The 21,799-nt window shown below is 31.5% G+C and overlaps 1 protein-coding gene across 1 annotated transcript in view; it reads left to right on the plus strand.

The window, feature by feature from the left end:
• Csgalnact (Chondroitin sulfate N-acetylgalactosaminyltransferase) overlaps nucleotides 1-21,799 on the plus strand; it is a 294,143-nt gene that overhangs the window by 215,378 nt on the left and 56,966 nt on the right. Inside the window, exon 6 of the mRNA XM_085948893.1 lies at nucleotides 13,256-14,253. Within this exon, the coding sequence (XP_085805019.1) occupies nucleotides 13,256-14,253 (998 nt within the window). The remainder of the gene's footprint in view (nucleotides 1-13,255; nucleotides 14,254-21,799) is intronic.

The raw sequence follows: 21,799 nt of genomic DNA on the forward strand, positions 1-21,799 counted from the left end.
AAAAACTAATAAACACTATCTACATAATATGATTATTGCTGTCTTAGTTCAATCAAAACAAATGCGTTTGACTGACAAAGTTTAGTTTGCACTATTTATGTGGAATATTAACAGCCTGCTTCTACCCTTTGCCACTGATACTCTATATTTTATAAAAGTGATAACTTAACAGTGTTTCTTCGTTTACGTCTCCCTCGCAGATGATGATCGTGACCTCCTTTTAAAAATCTTAGTCGTGACTGTCCAGCGATTCTTGCATTCCACTATTTGAATGCAAACTGAGGGTATTGAACTTGGCCCAATTATTGCATCACCTTCTTTTGCGCTGACCCTTGCATCGAATGACAATTAACCTATCAAAATTATTGTATTATATTCTGGAAATTAAATCAACAATAATTATAGTACTCATTGAATTAATATTTTGGGTAGCCAATCTTTCAAATTTATTTGTTTCATAATGTAAATATCTCGCATGTTTGCGTTCATGGCATTTTTTATAAGTACGTCTTTAATAACACACTAACTAAAAGAATCAAACTTGTTTTTTTTTATGATCTATAAAGATAACGTCTTGACCAGGCAAACTTAAATATTTTTGATATGGCGCTACTTTTAATAATGCTATAAACATGCAAATACTGGCCTGTTTTAGAATGGCATACTAATCTTGTAATATTATCGTTCACAATTATAACAATACATGTACGCACCACAACCCAATAACATAGTGTTATTTGTCATCCGATCTATCAACCCCCCAAAAGCTCACCCTCTGGTTCTGTTCAGCCGAAACAGTTCGTAAGTCCACAGCCTTATGTAGATTACTACTTGAAAGGAGAGAAGCCTACAATGAGGCTTCTGTTACATACCCATTCAGATTGATAGACGGCCCGACCATGCAAATGAATTTCTGAAAGCTCTACGATGCTTTGGTATAATAGCTATATACATGGCTCACTAACTTGACTTATATGATGTATTCAATATTCGAATTGGATTATTTGATTGTGTATTGAATCGTTTACGGTTAAATAATATACACACAATACCCAGTGGCATGTCAATTTTGAGCCATTCTCTACGGCTGTCGGCCCAATAAGTTTTTTTCCCATTTCCATATTTTAACACCACGTTTAAATAACTTTGCCTTGGCTCTATAATATGTATCTGGTAATATATTCTCTTATAAATATTTATATTTTATTATATATTTATCAAAATGCCACAATCACCAAGATGCTGATGAAGTGATCAAATAAAACACACTCATATATTATGACTATGACGCACTTTTGATATGTTTTAGATTTATAATGTATGTTAATCATAACTTAACTTAATTAACTTTTGAGACCATACTCTTACCAATCATTTCAAAGTATCTCTTTACATAAAAACTTAACTTTCCGATGCATTAGTCCCTATTATATTATTATATTAAACATGTTTTTAGATATTATAATACTTTTACATGTAACCATTTCGAATTCAAAACGCATTATTTTGATATCTACTCATTTTGCACAAGAAACAAATAAATGTCGCTAATACTATCACACTATCCACTAATTTTATACAAGATAAAAAAATACCTATCCCATCTTCACTTCACCCATCGTCACTTGCATACAATCAACAATACATATTTATTTTCGAATATCAGAATGGGTTTTTTTTTTTTAATTTATTTATGTTTGTTGATTACTATAAATTTTAAAACATATCGGAACAACTTGGGCGACCTAAGATTTTTGAAATGTATTTTCTCGGTCAACTAATGACACATTTTAATTTAGTTTTTTCGCCAGCATAAATCTGAGAATTATCAGCTTACAAAATTGCTGGTGAAGTGGGCAAGCTAAAAGTGATTAACTTATTTACAAAATATGTTTTAACAAATATTCCACTTTTATGTAATATTAAATTCAAACTTGAAATTTCTTCTATAACAATTATATTTTAATTAGTAGATAGAAAACCTCATACCACACCACATTTACTCTCGTAGGGAGTTGTTATGGCAGCTAGAATAATATTTATTTTTTGAATATTTCCAATATTTTTTTACTTACCTCATATTAATTTTACTGGGACGCTTTAAATTTACCTGATTTAGGTTTTATACCAGTGGTTCTCATGTGCGGCCACCAGAGGATTATGCTGCGGCCACCAACATCATTTTCAGTATTCAATTTAATTAACTGGCCTAACGTTAAAAATGCATTATTGGAAATGAGTCATGACCAAGAAGGTACTTAAAAACCATTTTATTAATACCACAGTCGAAAATATTTAGTCGAAGTTACACGTTGACCAAGAATCAAGTAGATTTAAGAATTGGCAACAATTGCTTTACTAATTTTGTCAATTTTTCCTACTACCATATACTGTGAAAGATCATTCAGTGTAATGCACTTCATAAAAAATAAATATCGAAGCCAATTGACAGATGTAAACTTAAAAGCAGCCATGCGGCTCGCATTGGAAAAAAAAAGTATTGAGGAATTTCCATTTGCATTATTTTTAATATATGTACTAAAATCTTCAAATGTCTCTATAAAATGGCTTTGTCTATAAAAAAAATTGATTAATTTTTTTAGTAAATAAAATTTAGCTTTAATTTTTTCAATCACAACAAAAGTGAAATTTGGTGCGGCCACAGTTAAATTTCACGTGAGAACTACCATTCTATACGATAGTGACAGAGCATCCATCACGACGATATAAAAGGTGTATGTTTAATATAAATAAAAAATAGGTACTTCTGTGATGCATCAATTCTTCTGTAAGTTATTTATGATTCAAAATTACATTCAAATATAATATACGTGTATAATTACATTAATAACTGCCAAAATGTCAAACTAAAATAATGAATAAATATATACACGGGGTAGCTAAATAACAGTTGTTTCATTATCGTTATGAACAAAACCCGTTAAAAACAAATGATGTTTGTAAAATAGAACCATAAAAAATATGACAGACATCAATAATTTACAGTCGATAACAACGGCGATCACCGTTCGGAAATGAAAAAAAAGTATCACAGCCTGGAAATACCACAAAACAGAACCTTTTATTCCAGCGATAACGATATTTGGCGCATATAAATAGGCTATAAATTTCATTGTGAGCGAATACAATAAATACGGGCACTATTCAAGTAGAAATGATTTCACCCAAGAATTCCGTAACATTCACGTATTTTACTCAGTTTAGTATAGAAAAACACACAAAATGAGACATTTCGTAATTTTGAGTCAGTTACAATAATAAATTATAGATAATTTTCCATTTAAAAATAGTAAAAACATTGTATCGTTGATATTATGCTAGCTTGTTACAAAGTCATTTCTATAATCACTGTGTGCATTGGAGAGTATAATGTTATTTCCGGGCGTCGCGACGTCATTTCTTTTACTGCGCAGAATCGCGAATTTTGGGTTCGTTGTAAAACACTTTGGCCTAATGTGACATGCCGGTTTTTTGTTTATTTTTTACTGCATTGGCATAGGGAAAAATAAATAATTATGCATGTAGATGACGATGATATTTTAGTGTAAACTGTATTAAACTATCCCTTCATACTTTTTTAAACTTATATAAACCTCAATTACTCTCAGACTGACGTGAACTATCGTGAATAATCTTCAATCATAATTATTACACACAACAATTTAGAAAACATTATAAATGTACAATAATTTTGAGTATTTTGGGTAAGTAAGATGGAATGGTTTGAGAGGTACTGTGCATTACAACAGGCGTGATGTAAACACTGCTAGCGACAGCAATAATATTGGTAACGCCACTTATAACTTAATATACGTTCAATTGATCGAATTGAAAGTCGTTATTTTAAACAGTATTTAAAAAATATCTTTTTAGTCAGTTTGGTTGTAACACTAAATATTTTTTCCCGCCAAAAAAAAATATTTTTTAAAAATAATAATTGTTATAATATAAAAGAGAGAGTAGCATATCTCTTTTAGTAAGGTTAACCAGTTTGCGTTAGCATCGTCGTCAAAGCGATAATAATAATTATATAGTCAAACGTATAGATCAGAATATTCAAAAGGATATTTTTAACACAAAATCGGGCCAGATGTTTCGTTGACGTTATTTCATTTAATTTGCCGTTTCATTAGATTAAAAAAATATTTTGTAAAGTTGTCATATAAAAATAATAAGTAATATTGTAGAGACGGGGTGATAACAATAATAGGTACAAGTCGCGTTACGGGAACCGCGCCAATTTTCATAACCAATTCAAAAATGAAAACCTAACTTAATGTAATCTAACCTAACCTAACCTAATCTAAAGGAATCTAATAAATAATCCAGTATATCGGCTATTTTCAAAATTTTTTGGCCGCTGGCTTCCCTTAAACGAACAAGAACCGAATAATATTATTTAGGTATCGTGATCCCGTCTATTCTCATACTATTCAAAGAGCATACTTCACGACGGTAATGAAACCTATGATTAAGTATAAAAATTGTGGATTTAAATAATCTCTTTCTCTCACTCCTGCGGTAACACGTAAGATGTGAGTAATGCAATACGTATCAACGATACGAGGAGATCACATGGGCTTACACGTGGTAAATTTATAACCAACTTCCATGTAAGTTGGTTAAAGAAATAAATATGTGAATAGTTAATGGCTACCCTTCAAAACCTCTATGAAATCATATTATATTACAACGTAGACGTTTACATTTTCCCGTCTTAATTCCAATGCGCCATGGTGCGGTCAGCTAATTCGTATCGCGATCGACGCGTTGGATACGGAAAATATATAAACTACAATATATATCTATATTAAGCTTGAAAAACATATATTTATTAAAAATAAACTAAATCTTGATTCGAGTAAGATTCGGGTAAGATTTCAGCACAAATCTACAGCTTGCCTTATGCCATGTAGAAATATAATGCGGTCCAAATTTTTTACAGATGTTTTTTATAATATTAATACTATCGACCGAAGGTACTCGATCTAATTTGAATTTGAATTCTAATGGATTTAAGTTTTGTATTTGAGTCGTTTTTTGCGACCCGGGTGAGACTATATGGTGTAATGGTATTGATATATAACATGTATATGTGTGTATGTGGGTGTAGGTATGTATACGTGTATATATGTAATATATGTGTTACGCCGAATGTGCGAAATTGACTATTACATGAAATGGGAAAAATTTTGGCTAATTCATGTAATAGTCAATCTTGTTGCCTTATTCATGAATTAGGTAAATTTTCTGCTGAATACATGAATTCGCCAGGGTATGGAATTCTTGAACTGTCGACATGATAGAAGAAAAAGTAAATTTAATACGGATGGTTTTATTACTTATAATTGGACATAATATAATATTATTATTATTAGGTTAGGTTAGGTTAGGTTTTGTAATTCTGAATTAAATTATTCAACTGAATGTCCATTTTGAAGTTAGCTATCAAGCGTCAACAAACTATTACAAATATTCAATCGACCATTGCACGATTGATACCCAAGCACGAATCAAATCGCGAAAATACCTTTCAATAAAATTTTCCGTTATCATATTATAGTTCTAGATTTTTTTTGCGCATAGTAAATGGATATGAACGTCATTGTAGTTATTGATTGGTATATTTTAATATTATAATCAATGACATTTGACACATTTGTTTAGTTTGATTAGTTGCAAAAAACACCACCGGAGCGCAATCATCTATTTTGACCATAGATAATATATGTACATTTTGACCAATGCATGAGCATTTGATACATTTAGTTTAGTTGCAAAAAATACAACCGTAGCGCTACTATCTAATTTGTCCAATACATGAACTAGGCAGAAAAATTACTGCCGAATTCACACACTCTCCAGATATTTTGTCTAATTCATGAATAAGGCAACGGGCTTACATTTTTCATGATTTAGGCAAAATTTTCCCCATTTCATGTAATATTCAATTTCGTACATTCGGCGTAACATATTTATATTAGGTGGGTTTATTTGGTTATTATTTGTGGATTTGTTATATTTTAAAAAATAATATTGTAAAAATAAAAATAAAGTAGGTATGATGTAATAATAATATTGAATATTAATTGTTTAAGTTATAACTTTTAAAGACTGATATCATAGATAATAATATATCTCATTAGTTAACTCCATTAATTCCTAATACGTTACCATTATTTCCAGAATGGACGATTTTACATAGATGTAAAATTACTAATGATCTATTATTAGGTTTTGACGATTTATAAACGCTTACCGAGTGTATAATTGTAATTGATAAGGTAGGGATTCTTTTACAAACACTTCAACTATTCATAATTTATTTTTATATATTTTTTTATTGTTATCCTTGACTTAATAGGTAGGTGATAAAGTTTTTACCTACTTTATTGTATTGATTTGTTATATAAGTTAAAGTTAATTGTATTCGTTGTCAGTTTGTATTTGCCTTTTTTGCCTTTGCCTAGTGTACATACTGCTTGAAGATATCGAAAGGCGAAACCTGAGGCGCAAAAAACGACTCAAATGGAATAGTACAAAACTTAAATCCATTAGATGTTTTTATGTATATTATATTGAGACTTTTTAAAGTTATGTATACGGATATATATTCTAAAAACCACAAAAATATTGAAGGATAGAAAGATGAATCTATCGCACCGGTATGAGAAGCTTAAAGCTTGTCAGTAATAAATTACATCTGCCGAATAATACTGAACACTATTTGAAATAATAAGTTTAAAATGTGGCTTTGTTCATTTAAATCTGTTCAGGTTTCGGCCTAGTAGAATACTTTGGTTTAAAATCTGCCTTAAACATAAATGGATTGATAGAGATTAAGTTAAAACAGGAGACGGGCGTCGCTTTGGAGGATTAACTGGTATCTTGTAGCTATCTAAGCGGATCGGACATTTTTCGGTCGCGCAAAGTGGAACAGTTAAGAAGATACATTTCGTCTTAATGAGATGAACCCCACCAAACGGCTTAATACCCTCCCTCTTTTTAGAATTGTTCACTTTGACAATGAAGGGATTTATTTATCAAGTCAGTTTTCTGCGGACTTTAAATTTGTATTAACAACCGCAAGGTTTTGTCGATAAAGATGGCAGCCCTCTTAGACCAATGCGTAAGGCACTGCCTTATCATACTTGAAGTTCTTAATTCGATTCCCGGTATATATGTTCATGGCCCCCACAAGGAGAGGGCTGACAGCGCTCTAGCCTGAAGGCGAGGCGAGTTGACTAGATAAGTGAGATAAACATATATCACAAATTTACTTTAATAGTAAAAAAAAAGTCGCGCTATTTTACTTCAATAATATTGTTATTTAAAATTATTTGGTTGTACAATACAATTTTTAATTGTGTATCAATACTTGACAACTCCATAATTTAAATGGATGTATCAAAATAAGTATACAAAAAAATCAATAAATATGCACATTAATTTTTCCACGTATACCATTTATAAAACGCTACTGTAGAGCGTCACACTGCCTTTATTCTTAGCGATAAGTAGTTAGCTTAGTTCTGGGATCGATTCCCGGTGAGGACACAATATGTTTCTGTTTTTTTTTTAAAACCTGGGTGTTTTTGATCATTCAAAATTACTAAAAACTACCTTGTACGAAAAAACAAGGACATGGTTATTAATAATTCTGAAAGTAGCAACCGTGCACCTTGGTGCTCAAAGAAAAAGTTTAAAAAATAAAAAACAAATCTTGACTGACTCTGCCGTCATTTCTCTTTGGTGACATTAAATGTTCTCTATACCCTTGTACTGAGACAAACAGATATGTCAGGAGTTGAAAGTGATGAATCTAATGAGAGATCGGAATTATTTCGTCCTTCCGCAACAAACTTTTAAAATTCATCAAAGTTGGCATTGGTGGATATCAAGTCAGCATAGCAAATAACTCCACTCAGTCGGATCCTATCAGCAAGCAGTACTAGATGACGTGTTCACCGTATTGATGGTCGTACCCGCGTGTGAATTCCGGCCCATGTTCCATCAAACGAAAACTGCGTAGCTTGGCTGTGAAGTCCCCATGACTGGTCTCGAACTGGCTTAGACTCTTAACTGTCTCATCTGAAACCTGTAGGGCACATCTAAAAAAACAGATTCGTTTGTCATCCTTTTTTAGTGCATTCCATATAAATTGACACTAGATCAATGATATCTGTTGTAGCACAATTATTGACTTTAAACGTTTTAAACAACGGGTGAAAGCATCTTAACACGGTATACTAAAATTCTTTTCCATCCATTTACCCCACCTATTAGGTCCTTGAACAAATTTCAGCTGCATATATATGCCGGGTATAGATGGAGTAACTTAAAATATGGATCTTTTAACTGGATCAAATGCACATTGAAAAAATAATATGCATTTATTTTGACAAACCTTGGGCTCAATCCTGCGACACATAGCTTCTAATATATACAAAGATGGCCGCTCTACTCAATTAGCCAATGTGGGTGTGTGAAGATATAGTATGCATATGTAATATTATGATATTAATGAAAAATGTTTTTTTTTATTCGGTACTGAATATACACCAGATTTAACGTGGCATGATTCATTATAAATGCGAGGTATTCAAACACAGGTCGCTTCGTTAAGCTAGAAAATTCTATTTTTAATATTTGTGTATTGAAAATCGAAAACAAACTGGACGTTATTATGTAATTGAATGGGGCAATATCTTTCCAAAATCCTTATTAGGGTACATTTTTGTTACAGTATATATTATGTATGATGCAGATGGGACTTTTTTGTATAATAAGTCAGTAAAAACAGGACATAAAATATCTGTTCGCTAACCCAAAGATATCCTAATTAATGTTTCCATAACCCGTTGAATTTATATAACCAAAACGTATTGACTGATGAGTGAGGTGATCGAACACTGTACCATTATCCTTTGGCGAAATAAATTGCGGTGAGGAAACATCGAGACAAATAGTAGCATCGTAGACCCGACGTAGAGCGTCGTAGCGCCGTAGAGCATCGACAGCAAATTCTAATAAAAGATCCGACCAAACCGCATTGAGGGGCGTATATACAAAGCCCAACATAGTACAACATCTATTGCCTTGCAATCTCAAACTGCCATGCTTGACAGGGACCCAGGGAAGTGGATTAAGGTTATATTTTGCCAACGCGTATGTTTTTCGCCTGAATATAATATTACTGTAAATGTCGGAATTTATAAATAAAATAAATTAAATAGTAATATAATCACCATTAGCTGAATTAGTCCAATATAAGATTAAAGTTATTTCTAACTTATTTAAATTCTAAGGGTTGTTATTTTTTCACGGCCTATTATAATAAGGGACTTAGAAGGGGATGTAATTATATATGCATTAATAAAAAATACCTAAATTTTTAGTTTTCCGGTTACTTGGATCATTGATTTATTTTGTATAACAAATTATTTTTTAATACGATTTAAAGGGAAGTTTTTTTCTGCTTAAGACAACTGCATAATTATTGGCAAAATATTATTAAAACGGTAGACATTCACAATTTACTTGGATCACACAAATTTAGTAATGGATAATTAAGTGTCTTTTCATTAGAATAATTCTAAACTTTTGTTATAAAGTTACTATGTTATTTTCTTTTAAAATTATATTTTTTTTACTAACTAGTACTGAAGGTATTGAATATTATAGAATATACGACGTATAAAATTATTCCTGTAATGTAACATGGATCAGTTTTTAAAACAATATTAAGTTAATTTTGTCAAAATTAACCACATCAGCTTTTCCACAGCTTTTAAGCTCACCATGTAATGTGATCTAACCAGTATTACCGAACGCGTATGTACTATACCTCGGTACTTTAGTAGATGGATAGGACAATATTGTGTAGCGCTGGAAAGGTAACTAAGAATGTGTTAGGCCTTATAACTAGAAAGCTCTTATAAGCTCGCGTCAAATCGAACCGCAGGTATTAGCAATGTTTTGCTTAAAGGTTTTGTTGTGAATAATAATTCAATATTTTCGATAATCTTATCCACACTATATTATCAGAATATTCTCAGATAAAGTGATTTTGACTGTATGTGTGTTATTGTCACAGTTGTTTTAGAGACCAATATTTGAGCATAAAAATAAAACTAAAGTACTTCGCGAATGACACAACCGCGAATTTGGTGAACCGAACATATTCCAGTGCATCAAAATTTTTAACTAAAATTGACTGGCAATGTAAAACAAATAGCGTTAGATCGATCAAACCGAAAAATATTTATACGTAATATCTACACATATATAATATATTATATTGATATGTTTTCTAACATATCTAATTATATTATATGCTTCGAAAGTTCTTGTAAGTTTAATAAACAATACTAGTTTTCATAATACAATGACATTGCAACACTTATTTTAAATACCCCTAATGTAATATAAAATAATTAAGCGAGTAAAAATTTTTATTTTGACTTATATTACAAAAATGGTAGTCATCTATGGAAATTTCTAATATTTATTTAAATAAACTGACAAAAAAGATAGTTGGGTTGGCAGTTTATTTGCCAAAGTACTTTCTTGGTCAGCAATATATGATTGTATGTTTTTTTCAAATTCCACAGATTTTTCCGAGGATTTTTCTAATATACATAGTTTTGAAGCTTTTCCAAATTATGTATAGTCAATAAATTTTCTGGTATAAAAAAATAACAATTCATTAATTCATTCGAATGGGAACAAGGTATAAATGACAACATAGATATATCCAAAACTTTAACAACAGTCGCCCGCATAAAATCATACTCATAGAGCATCAATCCATGCCAGCACAATTTTGGTAGGTGACACAAAGTACCCATGATATTTACGTATATTTTTCCACATTCAGACAAATATTGATTTAACTACGTATTTTAAACATTGTTTTTTAGTTTCACCTAATATCTACTAAAGATGTGATCTGTAGGTCAATTAGTGTGAGTTCAAGGTTTTGTGGGTTTGGTTCACTCCGCAATTATGTATCCTTCAAATTAAAATTTCACCAAGGCGTCACTGCAGATAAAATACACACTTAACAGTACAGACTATAATAACTTTGTAATATTTAAGTATCATTGCAGGCCGCATCTTTTAAACCCCTTATCCATGGAACAAATACTGTTCTAGAGTTGAAGAGGGTTATATAACGCGACGGTATATTAAACCGCTTGAAGACAATCTTATTCGTATCGAGACATTCCAGCGCTACTGTCTTTTATTAGAACAAGCCTTATACGTTTTGAACATATTACTATATGTATAAACACTGTAGCATCGTTACATTATGCATTTTGTAAGAGTATTTTGAGTGACTCTTTTGTGTATTTCACCAGTAGTAGTTTATTCTATATAGTACAATATTAACAGTATAGTGTGATTAATAAATAATTACATAATTTGGAAACACTACAGAAAAATCTTGAATTGAAATAAAGCGCCAGACAGGACTCGAACCTGTATTCTGGCCAATGTACTTTATCAATTTAGCCACCTGCACTTTACCTAATTACTACTAAATTATCAAATAATCATGCGAATGTATATTTAGTACAGTAGTAAAGTAAAGTAAAGTAGTAAAGCTTTATATATTTTGTTAATATTGGCGACTGACTTTTATGGTTTGAATCATGTCATCAATTATTGTATATATGTAAACCTGTCGAATGGTACTGTTTTAACACCGAAAGATAATTAATTTTGCAAATTATGTTGTGAGATGGGAAGCGGTTAGGTTTAACTTAAAAGACCGATTTTCTGTCATGACTTGGATTTGTTGCAAACGTTCAGTGTCAGTTTTAGAAAATTAGTTATCATAGAATCCTTCTGGAAACATGTTTATAGCCCGAAATAAATTTAAACATCTAAAATATCATAAAATTTACAAAAATGTCTTCATTAGAAAACTTCAGTATTTATTCTGTCTGACTGCCAGTGTAAAAAATAATATGTAATACATTTAATAATATAAGCACTTTGCTACAATAACGTTTCAATGACTTTTTACTAAGTAGTTATTATAATAATTAAAAGTTATTTTTTAGGATGTGGATTCGATAAATTCATATACCTACCTACCTACTTATAATAATATATTTATTCAAATGATTTTAAAGAATGATTTTGTTTGATATGACCTTATACAGTTTAAGATTCGTACCGGATTTATATCAGAGCCAATAAAAAATGTAAAATTAACGTTTTAAAATTAATATTAAAATTTAAAAAAACGTATTTTTGAAGTTATACTTCTTTTGGGGCAATTAGTAGAGAGTGAAATTGAGAGCTGTAATCTGTAAAGAGCTGTGAAAATAGAAAGTAATCACAAGTGTTGTTTTTTTACGCCAAAGAAGTATAACTTCTAACGCGGGTTCATAAGTACACACACCGATTTTTTTACTTCATATGTCATTATAATGATCTCCAAACAGTGCTATATTTTGTTTCCTGTTATATTTTGCTTCCATGAATATTATTTTATGCATCGCAGCTCTAGCAATAAACGAGGTACGCCATTAAATGTGACGTTGCATCAATTTATTATTTTTTGATATAATGGGACACATCTCGGTTCAAGAAGGGGTGATAAATATTCAGTTACTAAAGCTTATATAAGTAGGTATATATACGTCAATGTAACTCTCTGAATTCGTTACTGCATTGTTCGTGTTTTATTCTTTCAAGTGTATGTCTTGTCATAAAGAGTTTGTGACTGTATGCAAGTTTTTTAAGTATACAGTTTCATAGAGATAATTTATTTTTGATAAAGATAATAGATTCGCTGTTATCATAGACACTAGTTTATCTGTGTTAGAATTTATATTGTATTACTTTTTTTTTCTCTTTTACAGAACTATTAGCTATTTGACCAGCTAATTGTAGTAGGCAGTGTATAATTGGGCTGATATTAGTTTACGTGGAATGGCAGGAACCATTGATATAATTTTGATTCGAGTAATAGCTAATTGATAATAGGTACGTATTTTACGATCAAGTACGACCCAAGATATTTATTTTGATACTAATGTACATCAAAGCATATTCATATGGTAAATAAACACGGTTATAGAATTGATTTTAAATATATTATCGGTGCTTATAACATACTCTTTTGGGCAGAAAAAAACTGTATTGTTGTTTAATAATTTTATTTAATAATATACCTTTTTTTTAATTCGTACTAAAATATATTTTTATATTGTTACAGGTAACGGAGCACCAGCCAATCTAATATCCCAACCATTGCCCCCCGACACCTCAAGCTTCAATGTCAATTTGAACACATCATCAACGTCATTGACTCCGGGAAACGGAGAATGCGCTCAATATATCAGACGACAAGTCGCATCATCAGAAATCCTCAGAGGACTTCCACTTAACAATGAATACGAGCTGATACCATTCAATCATTTCACATTTAGTAGAGTATATCCTATAGATTTAGGTCTAGGGAAACGCGTAGTAGAAAAACCAATCGGTTTTAAACGAAAAGACTTACTGGAAGCACTGGTGAAAGCATTAGATACCCTTAATAAAAATACGACTCAATCAAGTAGTAATAAAAATGTAAAATATATGTTGGATGATTTTTTAGAAGGTTTATATAGACTAGAACCTACTACTGGTACTCAGTACGAATTATACTTTAGAACTAAAATAGTAAAAAATAATAGCCATAACTCAGTCGATCATCATCATGTCTCTCAAATGTCTAGTTATAATCATAACATTAATGGATATACCAAAGTAACTCTAATGAGGCCTTTCGCGCCAATACAGCATATAGGAACAGAGACTTTGCCAATAGCGAGAGAAAAAGAATTAATTCATATAATCTTACCGTTATCAGGTAGGACGACAACATTTCAAGGCTTCATGGATAAGTTTGTTAAAATAGGTCTGAAGAATGATAGGAAGGTCTTGTTGACTGTAGTTTATTTCGGTGAAGAGGGACTCTCGGAGGCGAGAGCCATTATGTCCAGGGTTTTAATGACGAGGAACAGTGGTGGAAGTGCCAATAATTTGAGGCTTTTGGCTCTGAACGAGACGTTCTCGAGGGGCAAGGGCTTGAGGGTTGGCGCAGAAAAGGCGTGGCCAGGAAGAGAGGAGAGTGTTGAATCTTTGTTGTTTATGTGCGATGTGGATATCGTCTTCAGTGCGAGGTTCCTGGATAGATGCAGATGGAATACGAAACCAGGGCTAAAGGTAAACATTGTAATTTATTAATCACATTAAATACGGAAACTATCAATTTTCGATTGAAAGATATTGTACTAATAATTAAAATATAACACATTTATTTAATAATAATTATGGCTGATTTTATCTTCTTGAACATTTTTTTTTCGACCATATCCGATTCTAATAAGATCGCAATATGGGCCTCTACAGGGTTGGGGGTTTGTATTAACAGATTTTGTTTTTACGAGAAATAGATGTCAGCCACTTGCTCAAACTATTAGTTCCATACTCTGACTCATACACAAATTGAAACACAATATGATGTGTACTTGCCAGACCCAGGATTTGAACCTGGGGACTACGACCCTATATGCGAACGCTTTAGCCACATGACCAAATATTTTACAGTATATTTTATAAAGAAAAAGTGATAAAAAATAGTTTTTCTTAAATATCGGTTTAAATAATGAATGAAAACATCGGATGGGGTTTTATCGATTAATCATAGTAGGTACATTAATTTCATACTTAATATGCCACAAATACTTTATATAAATATAACCACTTTTAGTTTACAGAATAATTAATTTGTATTTGGTATATGAAACTTTCGATTCTAAGACAAAACGTTAAAATATTTCCTTTGAAGAATCTTTCAAACCCGACAGAATACCGTCGCTTGATAAATAATGACCAAAAATGTGATTCAAACTTTACCGTCTTTATGTGTCAGTAAATGTAAAATATTGAGGTGGTTGTATTTCAGGGGAGGGAATATCTCCCCCTCTGAAATTAAATAATTACTTAATTAGTCGCAGCTACTCCCTGAAAAACACGACTCCGTCTTTTAAATGCTTGCTTGACTTCTCTTACATCGAGGTTTATTTATTTCGAGCCCACACTCTATAGTCGTGTTCAAACTAACATAGGGGTTGAAAGCCAATAATTAAAACTGTAGCGAGCCTCAGTGCAAAACTTTTTTTAAAAATATACATCATTATCGTGATTAATGTGACTAAATTATTACTAACGTGATCCACAGTAGAACTTTGAAAATTATTCGGAATAATTGATACTAAACTTATACTAGTACTAAATATATTAATTTTATTTAAGTAAATCTACTGAAATAAATAAAAATAATAAATAAATAAAGTAAATAAAAATACGCCTTTGTTGTATGAAAGAGAGAAAATATTAATTTAAACATTCTCTTTCTGTCACGATTTAAGAGTTGCAAATGTTTAGTTTTAGTTTAAAATATATATTTTTGTCATTCTAATGATAGGTTGAAACATATGTCAATATACATATCAACACGTTAGAGGATGAACCACGGAAGTCACGTTTGGACTTTTGTTCAGGAAAGTAATTTTAGTGTAGGTTAAATGTTTGAAACTCTATAACTTTTTAAAGAACTATAGTAATTAGGGTCTGTAAACGGTATTATTCATAATTAAATTTATTTTTGACCAAAGCATAGATAGAAATACCAAATTATTTAGAATTAATAAATTAATGGACTTCCGTGTTTTATGTTCTAACACATAATGTAAAAGTACCAGTAAACAATTAATACTTCACCTATAGATAATACACGGAAGTCCATATGGGTAGGTATAAAATATTTTTATTTCCTGTGCATCATATTATTAATAATTATTTTATTATAAATAAACAAAATATTTCAGTAAGTCTAAATATGAAAAGGAATTAAATATTTTTTAATTTACATAAGTAAAAGATTACTTGAAATTTATTATTGCTCTAGAAAAAAATCAACGCAATGAGAATTATTCCTGGTCATTCTCCGGGACATCAGCTGATGAGGAATTATGTGGAATTCTATCATAAAATTGTTGAAATTCTGGATATATCCATTGTTTCATAGTTTGCAGATCTTAACCGGACATGGTGGTTTTGTCTCGAAGCTCTTGGCCTAATAAAATCTCCGACTTGCTTATGTGCCGAATTGCAGGATGCCAATCAAATCCTCTGGGAGTGCCCTCATATTATGTCGGTTGAAAGGGAAGAGCTTCTCAAGTCGGTTCGACCTTCAGTTGGACCGGTCGGCCATTGCGACTTGGTATCTACGGGTGAAAATTTGTCAGCTTTTAAAAAGTTTGCGGCGTTTTACGGCGAGCGAGAAGGTCGGAGGTCCACAGTTTGGAAATCTTCATCGGAGAACTTCGTCTTATAACGTAGATAACCAGCGCCATCTTAAGATATAAATAAAAAAGAAAAAAAGGTATGCCATCAGTATTATTTTTTCGAGCCACAAAAGGAGCTGAAGATGATGCATACAAAGAGCAATAATTGTTTATATCATTTAACTCCATATTAATAACATTAAAAGCCTTGTTTCTTTTACATGTCCCTACAAACTGAACCCAATCCCATGGACTAACAATCTGCATACCGTTCAGCATATTTTTTGACGTTCTGTTATAGAGTGGTCAGTGTCTATCTCCATGTGTGTATGGCCTCGTAATAGGAATTTGTGATTTATGATTTTCAGCGTAAGAATGGTTTTTAGAAACCAGGTATATGAAAAAACAATCAAGATTTTCCTATTTTTCCCAGGGCAATTAATTATCATACCAAATCGTCAGCTCTTCAATATTCGCTAAAATATTGCTAGATGCCCATTTCATCAAGCAGCAGCCAATCTTATTGTCATCCCTTCCACTTTTTATTCCATCCACATCAGTGTTGTATCTCACTCACCACTTGCATCATCGTAAATTGTAAAATTCAGAGTCCATAATTTTCTCATATGGAAACTATATCGAGTATGTTAACACTTCTCCAAGTCAGCCATTATTACTTTCATACTGGTAATTTTTTCTGTTGCAAGAGTTTTATCAATCTTATTTAATTGCAGCTGCTTCCTGTATATGGTCTTCCAAAAGGTGTCTTTGAATTTCTTTTTCTTCAAAAGAAATATTGACATCTTTAAGACTCATCTTAGGGCTATCGCAGGCGTCACAGGTGTTATTGCTTGGCAAATCAAACCGGAATTAAATTTTTATTTTATTTAATTGAGAATCCATTTTGAATAGGTACCTATATGGCGATAGAGCCACAATTTTAGGTTCATTCATGTGGTTATATTCTTTGAAGAATAAATCAAACATTTTTGTAAAACTTGTTTATGTATAACTAGCTGTATCACCCGGCGCTGCCCGGAAGTTACGCAGAGTGCAAGGGATTGAATTAAAAAATATATATAATATTTTAGATTTTAATTTTTTTGTACATTTATTGCATTTAAATATCTAAAAAAGTAGTACAAATTCTATTTATTATTATAAATCTGTCCCCGGGGTGCAATGGGTTAAAACTGAAATTCGAGATTCCGACCACGCACTCCGGCTCAAATGCGTCCCCGGGGTGCAACGGGTTAAAACTGAAATTCGGGACTCCGACCACGCACTCCAGCTCTGATGCCACTACATACAATTATTGTCCGTGAGTGAAGCATTCCGATCTACGCGTAACACGTCGCCCACGCCAACCTGGCGGTTATTAGTTTTTCTAATCTAACTTTGCCATTTGACCTCCGATCAAGCTGAAATAAACGCCAATATTTTTTAAATATACACATTCTAGCGACATTTTCAATAAAAAATGTGGGTTGCAGCATTAACTTCCGCGTTTCAAGACCTTGTACGCGGCGAATTTTTCTCCACAAAAACCGTAAAACTGTCCCCGGGTTGCAACGGGTTAAATCTGAAGTTTGAGACCCCAACCACGCACTTTGCCACGTCAGCCCCCGTCTACTGTCCAAATTTTGTCGAAATCCGACTGCGCGTGTGGATTTTTACAAAGAAAAACGAAAATTATGATAATACGTACCTACCTAACGTTTGTTGGTCTTCCGTGTTTATGGAATTATAATGGTTTAGAGCATAAACATCGTAAAAAGGACACCCGTTGTTTATGCACTAAAGTGAATTGGACTTCAGTGATTTTTTAATTAGCTATATCGGTTAATCCTTTCTATGCCGCAATTAGTTAATTGATAGTAATTAACATAAGAATTGGTGTAATTAGGGCGTCCAAAGACGCTTTGGGCACTTAACCGGTTAATTTACTATTTATGGACTTTAGTGTTTCATTCATTTGTGTAATGAAATAAAAGAAAATTTTCTGCATATTTAACTCAGAAACGGTAAAAACTGGACTTCCGTGGTTTAAGAAACAGATATATTAATTGTCATATAATTTAAAAAAAATTATATAAATTGAGCTCCATATTATAATGATAGATTTGCATATACGTATATAATATCATTATAAATCTATTTTAATTACAAAATAATTTTATTTAGGAAAATTTCAATAAACTGTATATGTACTGTCCAACAAGATCTTCTTGGCTACGTGTTATAATTGTGAACAAACAAGCTTCTCTCATTTTTAACCGCACTTCGATTATAGCGCCTTCCGGTTAGCGACGAGTTTTCCACGTGTTAAAACCGTGAACTAACAAACTCCTCCTACTTTCAATAGCACTGGCGACTTCCGGTAATTGCCTAGATCTTCTTGTCGGACAGTAGATATTAAAATGACGGTTCTTAGATCACACGTATATGCGCGGCGAATTCAAAACATGATATTTACACCTATTTTCATACTAGACATCTAAGTACACTAAAATTAAATTAAACGAAACCATACTAACTAAAGAAATGTATATTATATTTGCTAAATTTTAAAACGACACTCTTATATTTTTATATTATCTACACATTTGTATTTTTATAAAAATCGATGTTTTTTAAAATAAATATAAAAAAATATTTAAACTATAAATTAATCAAAAATCTATTTAGTACAGCATAGTAATTAATAAACTAAATTTTAATAATAAATATGACCATAAAATGTATGTAATAATAAGATAGAGTCCTTTGACAAATTCACATTTTATAACATGATTTTACAATTTTATTGTAAGTTTGAATTTTATTGGAGTTTTGAAAAAAATGTCTCAAATTGCAAGCTTCGTATTTTCCCGCTAGGTGCCTCTGGTAGGTAAAGACATCGCCTTAATTTGACGCGTAATGAAAATTGTTGTACGGCGCGACGGTGACAAAAAGATTTGATGAGCGGTCATAAAATTAATATAATCATCCAGTGATACTCGAGTTACCGCTAAAATGGAACCGAATATAGAAATATCTTTTGGTTATTTTGGCAGGATTAATAAATATATATATATAAATACTGCAGTTTACTGTTACTTACCTACCTGACTTAAATAGAGTCCATTTTATCTTGAACGCATTGCGGATATTAAACTTAATGATTTTATTCAGGTAAACATATAAATTAATTTAGTTTAGATGGTTCAGTTAAAGTTATAATAATTAGGTATAGCAAAAGATAGCTGTAACATATTTATTTCACCTCTTTGTATTTCAGTCTCTAAGCATATAACGAACTGCGTAATGCAGGATTAACATAGCTAGATACGTGGGTGTTTTACCGACGGAAATGTCATGACCTTGTGCTGGTCTTACACTTTAATATTGAAACAAAAGTAGTTGAAGTAAGTTAGTAAAAGTTATATGTTGCTATAATTGTATACAAATATTAGATCGAAACTAATTATTATTTAGTCAACCCATTGCTACCTTGACTTATGTAAACAATTATTTTTATTAATTACAAGTGTAAGTACTTTTAATCTCTCTTTAGCTGACATTCATGTAATATTATAATTCATTGGATTAAAGGCGTTTCTGTATTTGTTTACTATATTGGCCAAAAATGTATTTTCTAGACGTAATCACAATAAACTGATACGTACTGCTTACTTAAAAATAATATATTATACAATCTGTTACTTTATATACACATTTCTAGAAATTATAGAATGCGACATTGTTTACTAGACGACCGACGTTCACAGCTGTTTTCGGATTTGGCCAACAATTTCGTATGTACCTACATACCAGCATCGCATATATATTTAGATTATCTAAAATCTAATATATCTCACCTTATATTGTTAACTCGGAACTATGGTAATGATTTCTGGCTATAATGATTTATAATATTTAATTTAAACCGTTTCACTTAACTGACTACGACTATATTGTAAATGTATGCTTAACGTATTATAATATAACTTCTCTACGTAGCATCGCTCCAGGGTGGGGTTTTTTCTCGGAATCTGTGATGTTGTGAACCGCCTTTTCGTGATTCCATCTGTCACCAAAAACTATTGTTTTTATATACAAACTCGAGCGTCGTGGTGTGGCCGTACCAGTGTACCCTTGTCTTGAATACTCATTTTATTACTTTCACCAATTTTAATAAGATATCATAACTAAAAGTTATTAGCCAAATGGTGACGAACTTCTTTATCGTGCAGGAAAGAGGTATATTATTCATCTTATACGACTGCTGCAGAAGACATCGGAAAGTTGAGGTTGTACTGATTCCCAACCTTTTTTTATATAGCAGGATCATTCAGACTTTTTTTTTTAATTTCTCAGAACTCCTACATGGATGATAGGTACACGTGAAGATCCAGGGTGATAAATTCTAAATTTCTAATATTCACGTGATCTACGTTCAAAAATTGTATTATTCATATTCCTTCCTTAATCTTCCGTCCTCTTAAAATGTCTTACCCTTAACACAGCACAACCTGCCTACCAGAATTTTATGTCACTATTAATAGGGCTAGTAAACAATAAGTAGTAGGAACCTCCCTAAGTATTAAAAAGTATGTTAAAATAGTTGTTAAAACAACTGAATTCCTCAAGTTTCTTCCTCCATATAGCTGTTAGAAAAATTCTCTTCTCGGACACCATTCAGAAGAATAATAACTATGATGCAATATCAAAAATTTTCAAATAAGCATGCCATTGCTCAAATGCAAATCACTTCCAATCTTACTTTCAACCTTTTTTCAAAAAAGTTTCAAGATCTTAGTACCCATCTACAATTTTCATGATATTTTCCTCACGCGGGGTCTCAGGACTCTACAGAACCCGTTTGGTAATCAATGGATTACAGCCATACTTTCAGCACAGAACCTTTGATTGTTTCCATTATAATATGTGCCAAACCCCTATCGGGTGCATTAAGGAGAAGTTCTGTAAGGATAGGTTTAGTAAATATCAAATATTTTTTTATTTCCATATTGCACTGATTGGACAACGTGTAACAAAACATAGTTAAAAATGAGTTACAATGAATAGAATAATTAATTATAATCAGTAAAGTATGTAGTATATTATGAAATATGAGTAGTGACAAATAATAGGATACATTGATAATAAAAGTATATACCTACTGCCTGATTCATGATTATAATATATTATGTTATACCTGAATATGATATAAAGCTAAAACATATTATTATGTAATAAATTGAGAATTTAATATGAATGCCATGATCTTACGTCAATCAACACCGATGAAATTAGCTAAGAAAAAGTCATATGCGTATCAATGAATATTTATTGTTTTATCGGAGTAGGTACTCGTATATTATTTATTATATGAAAACTAATTATTAATTTAAATTTGATATCTAAAATATTCACAC

The sequence above is a fragment of the Rhyacophila brunnea genome, unplaced genomic scaffold, assembly GCF_057557595.1.
Source record: "Rhyacophila brunnea isolate RB1 unplaced genomic scaffold, BYU_Rbru_1.0 scaffold_10, whole genome shotgun sequence".
Classification (NCBI taxonomy): domain Eukaryota; kingdom Metazoa; phylum Arthropoda; class Insecta; order Trichoptera; family Rhyacophilidae; genus Rhyacophila; species Rhyacophila brunnea.